The sequence below is a fragment of the Leuresthes tenuis genome, unplaced genomic scaffold (genome assembly GCF_036924035.1).
Source record: "Leuresthes tenuis unplaced genomic scaffold, fLeuTen1.0.hap1 SCAF_9, whole genome shotgun sequence".
NCBI lineage: Eukaryota > Metazoa > Chordata > Actinopteri > Atheriniformes > Atherinopsidae > Leuresthes > Leuresthes tenuis.
Window position 1 is genome coordinate 1,958,535 of NW_027325363.1, and position 12,542 is coordinate 1,971,076.

Consider the following 12,542-nt stretch of genomic DNA (forward strand, 5'->3'; position numbering starts at 1 on the left):
CTGTGTTTATATTTTATATTTAATCTGAGGCAGAAACAGAGTTTTTTTCTCAGTTCTCAGCAGCTTTAAAGTGAATATCTGGTCTGAGCTCCTTTATTCTCCAACACAGCCTGAACCCTCTGAGACAAGCTTTCTGTCATTTCTTTAAGGAGTCTTCAGGAATAGTTCTCCAGGCTTCTTGAAGGACATCCCAAAGCTCTTCTTTGGATGTGGGCTGCCTTTTGTTCCGTTCTCTGTCAGATGATCCCACACTGCTTCAATAATGTTGAGGTCCGGGCTCTGGGGAGGATTCATCCCTCCATAAGACCTGTTGCCACTGATTTTCAGTCCACTTCTTGTGTCATTTGGCACAGCTCAGCCTTTTCTCCCTGTTTCCCTTCCTTAAGAACGGCTTCTTGACAGCCACCCTTCCATGGAGACCATTTCTGATGAGGCTTGGGCCAACAGTAGATGGATCAGCTGAAGGTCCAGATGCATCTCTCAGGTCCTGTCAGGTCACAGCTGGATTTTTTCCTCTTTCTTAAGGACATCACTTTCAGATCCTGTTCATCTGCTGTAGATAGTTTTTTAGGCCTGACACTTCTTCTTTTGTCCTCCACTTGTCCAGTTTCCTCAAATGTTTTAAGGACACACTGCACACCATGCTGAGATATGCCAAGTTTTCAGCTAATAGCTCTTTGGGAATCACCTTGTTGCTGCAGAAATCCTATTTTCTGTCTGTCAAACTGTGTTTTCTTTGCTGTTTTTCATAGATGCAGCTAAAGAAATGAGAACAAATGATGTGTCTTTGTGACAGGCTGCTGGTAACAAAGAGCCTAAAGATCCAGTTTAAAATGGCTTCTTTGCTAAGTTGTCTGTTCTGTGTCGACACAACACTGGTTCATCCCTTGAGTTAGGAGCCTTTTTTCTGCCTGAATGGGTCAAAGGTCAGAGTTCAGTGGCTGAACAAAGAAAAAACACTGAAAATGCTCAGGAACAAGGACTGAAGATGAGGGAAAAAGCAGAAAATGTCCAAAGAAAAACTGTGAAAGAGCTTCAGAAAGCTGCAGAACTGTTGATCAGGACACTTTAAAGGCTTCAGAAAGCTGCAGAACTGTTGATCAGGACACTTTAAAGGTCACAGGAAGTCTGGAAGAAAGGACTTTTGAACTCTTCCACCATCACATGCACGGTCTTACGTCTCCTCTCTGTTTGCAGGGCTTCATGTTTTATATTTATCTGTACAGGCTGACTCATACAGACGTGTTGCGTAACATTTGTTGTGGCCTCAGCTGAGTATTATTCACAGAATTATAGTTAAACCAACAGAATTCCTGTAGAAACAGGACAGCCGTGCTCTTATTTCTCACAGTTTTATCGGATCAACACGGTGCTGTTTGGTAAAAACAGCTTTTTAAACTGTGAACACAAATTTAACAAATGTTTAAACCGAATTTCAAAGTCACCTTCAGACTGATTTGTATTTGATATTTTCAGAATCATCTCTGTTTGGAAATCTGATGCAACCGATAGCAACAGTTAGCTTAGCATTAGCATGTAGCTGCGTCTGCAGGCGGAAACAACAGGGCTGTGGTTTGTGTGCAATAAACTGTGCAACTTATTCTATGGAGACGTCTCACATGTCTCTTTTCACCTATTATGAGCAGTGTGTGTGTGTGTGTGTGTGTGTGTGTGTGTGTGTGTGTGTGTGTGCACACTAGATAAGGCCAGACGGATAAAGAGAATGACACAAAGACTTCACACACTGGCTGATATCTGTGCTCTGACCATCCCAGGATAGTCTCAGACCAGCACTGGTGTTTTCCATGTGACCTCAGAAGTCTGACTTTATTTATTTTTTGCTCTGCGTATTGACAGTAATGTTAGCTGCAGTAATAAGCTTTTTATTAGCACTTTTGCCAGTTTAAGTGTCATAGAATCCATCACACATGTGTCTGTATGCAGGCTTAATGCGATGTCAGCAGCTCCTATTGGAGAACATTTTCAAATGCCTCTCACGTTCAAAATATCTGCCTGATCTGGACGAATTTTACATCAAAACGTAGGTATTTTAGTCTTCTTTCACCCAATGTCACTCTCTTTGAGCTCGGCCTCACAGATTTCTCACAAATCACCTCTGAGCGCAGAGAGGGAACATTCCATCCCATTATAAAACTATGAAATCAGTCTGAAAACTCATTTTAAAACTGCCAAATGTTTTCTTTCCATTGGAGAATCAGGGTGTTATGTTCCATGGGGAAGGAGGTAGAGGTGGATCCAAATTCAGACAGGCTGGAGACAAATTACCATAAAAATTAAAGGTATGTTTCACTTGAGGAAACGCTGTAGAACAGGAAAATCCCAAAACTGAAAATTACCCAAGAGACAAGACCAAACCAGCTGAGCACATGAACAGGAACAGAAACTGGAGAATAAATGGACCTCAGAAGTCTGAATTTATTTATTTTTTGCTCTGCGTATTGACAGTAATGTTAGCTGCAGTAATAAGCTTTTTATTAGCACTTTTGCCAGTTTAAGTGTCATAGAATCCATCACACATGTGTCTGTATGCAGGCTTAATGCGATGTCAGCAGCTCCTATCGGAGAACATTTTCAAATGCCTCTCACGTTCAAAATATCTGCCTGATCTGGACCAATTTTACATCAAAACGTAGGTATTTTAGTCTTCTTTCACCCAATGTCACTCTCTTTGAGCTCGGCCTCACAGATTTCTCACAAATCACCTCTGAGCGCAGAGAGGGAACATTCCATCCCATTATAAAACGATGAAATCAGTCTGAAAACTCATTTTAAAACTGCCAAATTCTTTCTTTCTATTGGAGAATCAGGGTGTTGTGTTCCATGGGGAAGGAGGTAAAGGTGGATCCAAATTCAGACAGGCTGGAGACAAATTACCATAAAAATGAAAGGTATGTTTCACTTGAGGAAACGCTGTAGAACAGGAAAATCCAAAAACTGAAAATTACCCAAGAGACAAGACCAAACCAGCTGAGCACATGAACAGGAACAGAAACTGGAGAATAAATGGAATATTCATGTGAAGATGAACACAAATACAAACACACGGTGACAGAAAAATCTGTGACAAAGATGAGAAAACAGCATCTAACTGAAAACTAGACAAAGAATAAAGCTGAAAATACTAGAACTTAAACAGAAAAAAGACACTAAACCAAAAACCAGTCCAGTGACGATAATTAGACAAATTAAATGAACTTTGATGCAGATTCAGTCCTATAACTTGAACTAAGGATAACTTAAATGAACATAATATGTGAAACATGGAGACTAAAAGACAAAGAATAAACCAGAATAGACCCCAACAGTCAAGCTAAAGTTGAAATTTAGCTTGACGAGTGAGAGCTAAACTGATTATTTTAGCCGATTTGGCGTTACATTGACCACCCAAAACAAAGAAAAATCAGGGAACTGATGCTTAGAAAGCAACAAATACAGAAAAGCTCCTCGAATGTTCACTCAGGAACTGATAAAGGAACGAGAATTTCTGTTTTCTTTCGGGTTTCTGTTCCCAGCTCGCAGCCAGACTGTCGTCTGATAGCAGCGAAGGAGTCCCATGGATAGACACCACCTAAAGATGATTTAATCTTTAATTACAGTTGATTTGTTTCACTGATTATCGGCTAAAATGTGATGATCAGATGTGGGCTCAGGCTAAAAGTTTTGACTCATTATTCTGCATCTTTAAGCTCAAACCCAGTTTTCCATTTCGATAAATTACTGAAATCTAATGAGGAAAAAATTAATAAATCAGAAGAATTTGTTGAAATGCCTCTGAAAAGTGGAAGCAGCCACAGTTCAGATCACAGAGGATATGAAGATGAATTCAGGAGTGTATTTTCTGCTGGTCCCTCTCTGGGTGGGCGGGGGAGAAGATGGAGGGAGCGGCTGCCGGATGGATTTCAGAGCAGATTTAATCCAGTCAGGCCTGCTGATGATGCACAGAGAGCGCCAGCATTAGTGCTTTTAGCTGCTCCCATTATCAGTGGCTCAAATTAGCTTCATTATTTCTTCTTTCACACACACAAACAAAGTCAGTCTCCTGAGATAAACTGAGCTCTGGGTACATGCTAAGAAGCTGGAGGTCTGTCCTGAATCCAGTCATCTTTAGTCCGAGCTGCACCTTCTCCACCAACAGCAAACCAGCCGCCCCTCTGAAATGTTTCAGGCAACAAGCCACGTCTCTGGAGTTCATCAGATCCCCTAAAACAGACTTTTAATAGACAAGAAGAAAAGAAGTCCTGCAGTTTGAGACATGGATGGAAGGAGGATGGATGGATGATGGATGGATGGATGGATGGATGGATGGATGATGGATGGAAGGATGGATGGATGATGGATGGATGGATGATGGTTGGATGGATGGATGGATGGATGGATGGATGGATGGATGGATGGATGGATGGATGATGGATGGATGGATGATGGATGATGGATGGATGGATGATGGTTGGATGGATGGATGGATGGATGGATGATGGATGGATGGATGATGGTTGGATGGAGGATGGATGGATGATGGTTGGGTGATGGATGGATGGATGATGGATGGATGGATGGATGATGGATGGATGATGGATGGATGGATGATGGATGATGGATGGATGGATGATGGATGGATGGATGGATGGATGGATGGATGGATGATGGATGGAAGGATGGATGGAAGGATGGATGGATGATGGATGGATGGATGATGGATGGATGGATGATGGATGGATGATGGATGGATGGATGATGGATGGATGGATGGATGGATGATGGATGGAAGGATGGATGGAAGGATGGATGGATGATGGATGGATGGATGATGGATGGATGGATGGATGGATGGATGATGGATGGATGATGGATGATGGATGGATGATGGATGGATGATGGATGGAAGGATGGATGGATGATGGATGGATGGATGATGGATGGATGGATGATGGATGGATGGATGATGGATGATGGATGGATGATGGATGGATGATGGATGGATGATGGATGACTTTTAATAGACAAGAAGAACAGAAGTCACTTCACATGAAGTGAAAAACCATGATCATCTCATTACGATAGCCTCTGTTAGCGGGTGGGATGTACTGTTGGAAGCAGAAAAAGCAGAAGTTGTGAGGATTTGAGGGAGTTTTAGAGGAATCAGACTGTCGTGGTTTGACAACTGTGTCGGAGTATCTGCACAGCTGAGGCTCTTGTAGGAAGTTTCCAGTCTGCAGTGGTCAGAATCTACAGGATTTGGTTCAATGTAAAGTAAAACTGCTGAATGTCCATGTTGAGATAAAGGATCCAAACGCAGGAGGCAAAGACAGGTGGAAGATGAACAAAGGAAACAAAAGGCACTCCTGAAGCCGGATGGAAAGCCAAAGACAGAAAGTAACAGAACTCACTGGCAGAAACAGACTGACCGACTACAGAACCACAGGATGGCAGCTGGCAAAATGACTGAGATCACCGGAGAATTGCTGTGAGCGATGACTGGGGCTGCAGCGATACACTAATGTTATGATACGATACAATACGATACACACCATTCAGCCAACGATTCCATACGATTCCATACGATTCGATACGATTCGATTCGATTCGATTCGATTCGATTCGATTCGACTCGACTCGACTCGACTCGACACGAATCGATACAATTTAATTCGCATAATTTTCTGCAAAATTTTAAAGGGACAGTGTGATTTGACATGAATCGTCGCTGATTGGACTGGTGGTCGATCCTTTGAACCGGAAGGACAACACAAACATGTCACAAACGTGTCTTCAGTGCATGGATACTCGTGTTTATGTTGTGAATATTACATCATCAACCTGCTTGTTTTACTTGCTAAATACCATAAACACAAACATCTTTTTTAAAGATGATGGATGGATGGATGGATGATGGATGGATGGAGGATGGATGGATGGATGATGGAAGGATAATGGATGGATGGATGGATGGAAGGATGATGGATGGATGATGGTTGGATGATGGTTGGATGGATGGATGGATGGAAGGATAATGGATGGATGGATGGATGGATGGAAGGTTGATGGATGGATGATGGTTGGATGACGGTTGGATGGATGGATGGATGGATGGCTGGATGGATGGATGGAAGGATGATGGATGGAGGATGGAAGGATAATGGATGGATGGATGGTTGGATGATGGTTGGATGGAGGATGGAAGGATAATGGATGGATGGATGGAAGGATGATGGATGGATGATGGTTGGATGATGGTTGGATGGATGGATGGATGATGGATGGATTATGGATGATGGATGATGGATGATGGATGATGAATGGATGATGGATGGATGATGGATGGATGATGGACGGATGGATGGATGATGGATGATGGATGGATGGAGGATGGAAGGATAATGGATGGATGGATGAATGGATGGATGATGGATGGATGATGGTTGGATGGATGGATGGATGATGGATGGATGGATGATGGATGGATGATGGATGATGGATGGATGGATGATGGATGGATGGATGGATGATGGATGGATGATGGATGGATGATGGATGATGGATGATGGATGATGGATGATGGATGATGGATGGATGATGGATGGATGGATGATGGATGGATGGATGGATAATGGATGATGGATGGATGGATGGATGATGGATGGATGATGGATGATGGATGATGGATGATGGATGGATGGATGATGGATGATGGATGATGGATGGATGATGGTTGGATGGATGGATGGATGATGGATGGATGATGGTTGGATGGATGGATGGATGATGGATGGATGATGGATGGATGATGGATGGTGGATGATGGATGATGGATGATGGATGATGGATGATGGATGATGGATGATGGATGGATGGATGGATGATGGATGGATGATGGATGGATGGATGGATGATGGATGGATGATGGATGATGGATGGATGGATGATGGATGGATGGATGGATAATGGATGATGGATGGATGGATGATGGATGGATGATGGATGGATGGATGATGGATGATGGATGGATGGATGATGGATGATGGATGATGGATGATGGATGATGGATGATGGATGATGGATGATGGATGGATGATGGTTGGATGGATGGATGGATGATGGATGGATGATGGATGGATGATGGTTGGATGGATGATGGATGGATGGATGATGGATGGATGGATAATGGATGATGGATGGATGGATGGATGGATGGATGATGGATGAATGGATGATGGATGATGGATGGATGGATGGATGATGGATGGATGATGGATGGATGGATGATGGATGGATGAATGGATGATGGATGGATGATGGATGGATGATGGATGGATGATGGATGGATAGACGTATGGATGGATGGATGGATGATGGATGGGGCTGCAGCGATACACTAATCTCATGATACAATACAATACGATACACACCATTCAGCCAACGATTCGATACGATACGATTCGATTCCATACGATTCGACTCGATTCGACTCGATTCGATTCGATTTAAAGTGCATAATTTTCTGCAAAATTTTAAAGGGACATGACATTTGAAATTTGACATGAATCGTCGCTGATTGGACTGGTGAATATTACATCATCAACCTGCTTGTTTTACTTGCTAAATACCATAAACACAAACATCTTTTTTAATGATGATGGATGGATGGAAGGATGGATGGATGGATGGATGGATGGATGGAAGGATGGATGGATGGATGGATGGATGGATGGATGGATGGACGGATGGAAGGATGGATGGATGGATGGATGGATGGATGGATGGATAGACGTATGGATGGATGGAGGATGGATGGATGGATGGATGGATGGATGGATGGACGGATGGAAGGATGGATGGATGGATGGATGGATGATGGACGGAACGATGGATGGATGATGGAAGGATGGATGGATTGATGGATGGATGATGGACGGAACGATGGATGGATGATGGAAGGATGGATGGATTGATGGATGGATGGATTGATGGATGGATGGATGGATGATGGATGGATGGACGGATGATGGAAGGATGGATTATGAAGGATGGGATGATGGATGGATGGTTGATGGAAGGATGGATGATGATGGATGGATGGAGGATGGATGGATGGATGGATGGATGGATTGTTGATGGAAGGAGTGACATCTTTACAATCTGTTTGAAATGTGTTCTAATAGCTCATTCAGAACTTATTTAAAAATGCTGCTTTTATGGAAAGTTGATGGAAGTTCTTGTTTGAAACAGGCCGAGCTGCAGCATCCTCGTCATGACAAAAGAGGAGAACCTGGAGGTGCAGGAGAAGGAGAGGCACGACCGTGAGGAGCAGGAGGAAGGGAGGGTCCAGAAGGAGGAGGAGGAGGCGCTGACCGAGGAGGAGGATGAGGAAGAAGAAGACGAGGAGGAATACGAGCTAGAAGAGAGGGAGGGAGAGGAGAGAGCAGAGGTGGAGGATGAGGAGGAGGAAGAGCAGGAGGAGGAGCGAGAGGAGAGAGAAGAGCGGGAGGAAGAGGAAGGTCCTCCGGTCGAACCGGAGCCGGAGCCGCTGTCTGTGTCTGAGTACCAGAGTCCGGTCCAAGAGCCCCGGCGCCGAGCCATGGTCCACCCGTCTGCTCAGGCACCGCTGCCCAAAGACTACGGTACGTCATTCCACCTTAAATACACACCGATCTGCTCAGGCACCGCTGCCCAAAGACTACGGTACGTCATTCCACCTTAAATACACACCGATCTGCTCAGGCACCGCTGCCCAAAGACTACGGTACGTCATTCCACCTTAAATACACACCGATCTGCTCAGGCACCGCTGCCCAAAGACTACGGTACGTCATTCCACCTTAAATACACACCGATCTGCTCAGGCACCGCTGCCCAAAGACTACGGTGCGTCATTCCACCTTAAATACACACCGATCTGCTCAGGCACCGCTGCCCAAAGACTACGGTACGTCATTCCACCTTAAATACACACCGATCTGCTCAGGCACCGCTGCCCAAAGACTACGGTACGTCATTCCACCTTAAATACACACCCGTCTGCTCAGGCACCGCTGCCCAAAGACTACGGTACGTCATTCCACCTTAAATACACACCCGTCTGCTCAGGCACCGCTGCCCAAAGACTACGGTACGTCATTCCACCTTAAATACACACCGATCTGCTCAGGCACCGCTGCCCAAAGACTACGGTACGTCATTCCACCTTAAATACACACCGATCTGCTCAGGCACCGCTGCCCAAAGACTACGGTACGTCATTCCACCTTAAATACACACCGATCTGCTCAGGCACCGCTGCCCAAAGACTACGGTACGTCATTCCACCTTAAATACCCACTATGATCACCATCTGAATGATAACACAGCTCAGAAACCTCTGTAAAGACCACCTGAGGAGCACATGTCACACATGTCCAACCCTAACTCTGCCCAGGAGCTACTTCCAAAAGCACAATATCCACAGAAAACACGGTGCATGTTACAGTTCTGAAGGTTTTTATCCACGGTTCAAGGGACTTTTTTAATAACAAACTGTCTCCTGATATCATCAGATGAATGAGTAAAAACCCTCATGACAACACATTATAACACAATGAAGGCAGAGTAATAATCTGCCTAAAAGCAAGTGTAGAGGTTTTAAACAGGGCCAGGATTTAAATACAGCAGGATGTAGTTTCCATCTAAAAGGTTAAAGGTTAAAGGTCATGACAGCACAGTTAGAAAAAGACTGAACAAGGATGGCTTGTTTGGAAGGGCTGCAGGAGAAAGCCTCTTCTCTCTGAAAAGAACATGGCAGCACAGCTTAGGTTTGCAAAGCTGCATCTGAACAAAGCTCAAGACTTTTGGAACAATGTCCTTTGGACAGACCAGAGCAAAGTGGAGATGTTTGGTCCTAATGCACAGCAGCACGTTTGGAGGAAACCAAACACAGCATATCAGCACAAACACCTCATACCAGCTGTCAAGCACGGTGGTGGAGGGCTGATGATCTGGGCTGGTTCTGCAGCCACAGGACCTGGGCACCTTGCAGTCATTGAGTCCACCATGAACTCCTCTGGATACCAAAGTATTCTAGAGTCAGATGTGAGGCCATCTGTCCCCCAGCTAAAGCTGGGCTGAAACTGGCTCATCAACAGGACAAAGATCCCAAACACAGCAGCAGATCTACAGCAGAATGTGGGAAAAAGAGAAGAATCAAGGTGCTGCAATGGGGTTAGTTTCTGTGTTTGTTTGGTGGACAGCAGTGAGGCCGCATTCTGACTCCATTAAAACTGCTTCAAACAAATCTTCTGCTTCTGACCAAGTCAGAAAATGAGGTAAAAACGACCTCAAACGACCTCAGACGACCTCAAACGACCTCAAACGACCTCAGACGACCTCAGACGACCTTGACTTATGTGGCTGGTTCTGCAGCCACCATGAACTCCTCTGGATACCAAAGTATTCTGGAGTCAAACGTGAGGCCATCTGTTGTTTGTCTGAGGTTGGATTTAGTGAATTTTAACACCTGATAAGAGAGCAGATGATCTTTTGTATGTCATGATACATAAAAGCTCAGATCTGCAGTGAAAGTGTTTCTGATGGATCAGCAGCTCTGAAAGGAAGTGGAACCACTCATTGGCTCATTGATATTCATCAGACGCACTCAGAGCCGCCAGCTTGATTATCCAACAGAACACAGCTTTGCTGGCTGCCCTGACAGAAAGTATTCTGCCTAAATCTGAGAGCTCAGCCTGAACTTTTATTATTATTTTACTGGATTTATCATTTCTGATTGTTGGTGGCTCAGCCTTTTACTCTGCCACTGGTTTCTTTTACATTTCTGCATGTCATAGATGCTTTTTTAACCAAAGTTAGATGCAAATCAGGTCAAATCTAAGTACCTGTAAATGAAATAAGGGCCATAAACATTAACTGAGTTCCAAACTGTGATGTAATACCACCGGTGGCCACTAGCTGGCTTCACAAAGCATCTTTCACTAAATAAGTTCTCAAGGTTTAACAGCTGATATTTACTGTAGATCTATGGCGTAACCACGCATTCTTTGGGGGGGTCGTGTCCTACTGGAAGAGCATAATTGTAATTGGTAGGTGTGTTTAAGGTCAGTAAACAGTAAGCAACTAACCAAAACAAAGTGGGGGGGCAGTCACTGTCTCGGAGAAATTACACTATTCCTTTAGATGTGAACTTACATGGTCAATGTAGTCCTCTAAACTATGTTCTAAATGTCCAATTTTTCATATATAAATAAAGAATTGTAGATAATGCACTCAACAATTTTGTTTTTCTTGGACCCCCCGAATGTCTAAACCATGGTTACGCCCTTGCTGTAGATCAATGTTCTGATTATTATTAGATGTCAGTCCTCAGATGAGTGAGTTTGGGGAGATATTTACTCCAGTCGTATGTAATGATTTTGATCGTTAAATTAAAACACAGCCTTTGCTTTGTTTGAAATGCCAGGAAACCATCCAAAGTGCTGGATAACCGTTATAAAGCGATTTATTTAAAACCTAATGGAGTAGATTTAGAGCCTGAATCAAAGTAATGAGCAGTGATAGAAGGTAAACAGGAAGTAAATAAGAAAAGTGAGTAAACATAGCTGTTCCCAGGTTGTCTCTAACCTGCTTTATTCACAGTTTTTCCACAGTTAATAAGTAACAGACCTGTTTTCTTTGGGTAATATTCATTTCTGAGTTCACTTTCTGCACCATACTTGTTGCAGCCAACAGACGGTTAGAGAAGAAGACTGAAAACCTGCAAATGAGGCTTTCGCTGTTCACTGAAGTTTCACTGAGTCGGTGAAAGAAAATCCGCCTCAGAGCTGCAGAGCTGGCAGGACGAGCAGCTGCAGCACTCAGAGGTTACCTCTGATATGCATCCCTTTCCTTTCCTCACTCCCTTCCCTTGCCTTTCCTGTTTTTGGTCCTCCTCTAACTCTTCCGGGTGTTTCTGTCTGCAGCGTTCACCTTCTTCGATCCCAATGACCCGGCCTGTCTGGAGATCCTCATGGATCCTCAGACCACCATCCCTGAGCTGTTTGCCATCATCCGTCAGTGGGTTCCTCAGGTGCAGCACAAGATCGACGTCATCGGCAACGAGGTGGGAACGCACACGGAAACGCTTCGTCCACTTTTTCAAAAGCTCAATGCTGCTGGAAATAAAAGTGCATTTAATCTAAATATGAGCTGAGTCTGCTCGGGGTGATAAGCTGATGCTAAAGCTAAAGAAGCTAGCAGCAGCTCTCTGAAACTGCTCTGGTTCTGCATGTAACTGGCACAGAGCCTGAGTCCTGACTCAGGATCATTGTCACATTGTCCCAGATTCACCCCCATGATTGATGTCCCCATAATGATAGGGATACAAGCACAAACACACACACACACACACACACAGAGTCAGCAGACACTGAATCCTGAAGCTCAACAGTTCAGATTTATTTCTGTTTAAGGATCATAAACTAAATGTGAGGATGCCACATGAAAAGATTCTTTCATGAGGAACGGGGATGATTTTGGGCTCATTAATAAAAGTTTGAGCT

General features: G+C 44.0%; 1 protein-coding gene across 2 annotated transcripts in view; it reads left to right on the plus strand.

Annotated features, from left to right (window-relative positions):
* clip3 (CAP-GLY domain containing linker protein 3) overlaps window positions 1-12,542 on the plus strand; it is a 28,727-nt gene that overhangs the window by 1,167 nt on the left and 15,018 nt on the right. For both annotated transcript variants that reach the window (XM_072391881.1, XM_072391882.1), the window contains exons 2-3: window positions 8,248-8,639; window positions 11,964-12,103. In XM_072391881.1, the coding sequence (XP_072247982.1) occupies window positions 8,270-8,639; window positions 11,964-12,103 (510 nt within the window). In that variant the 5' untranslated portion in view covers window positions 8,248-8,269. The remainder of the gene's footprint in view (window positions 1-8,247; window positions 8,640-11,963; window positions 12,104-12,542) is intronic.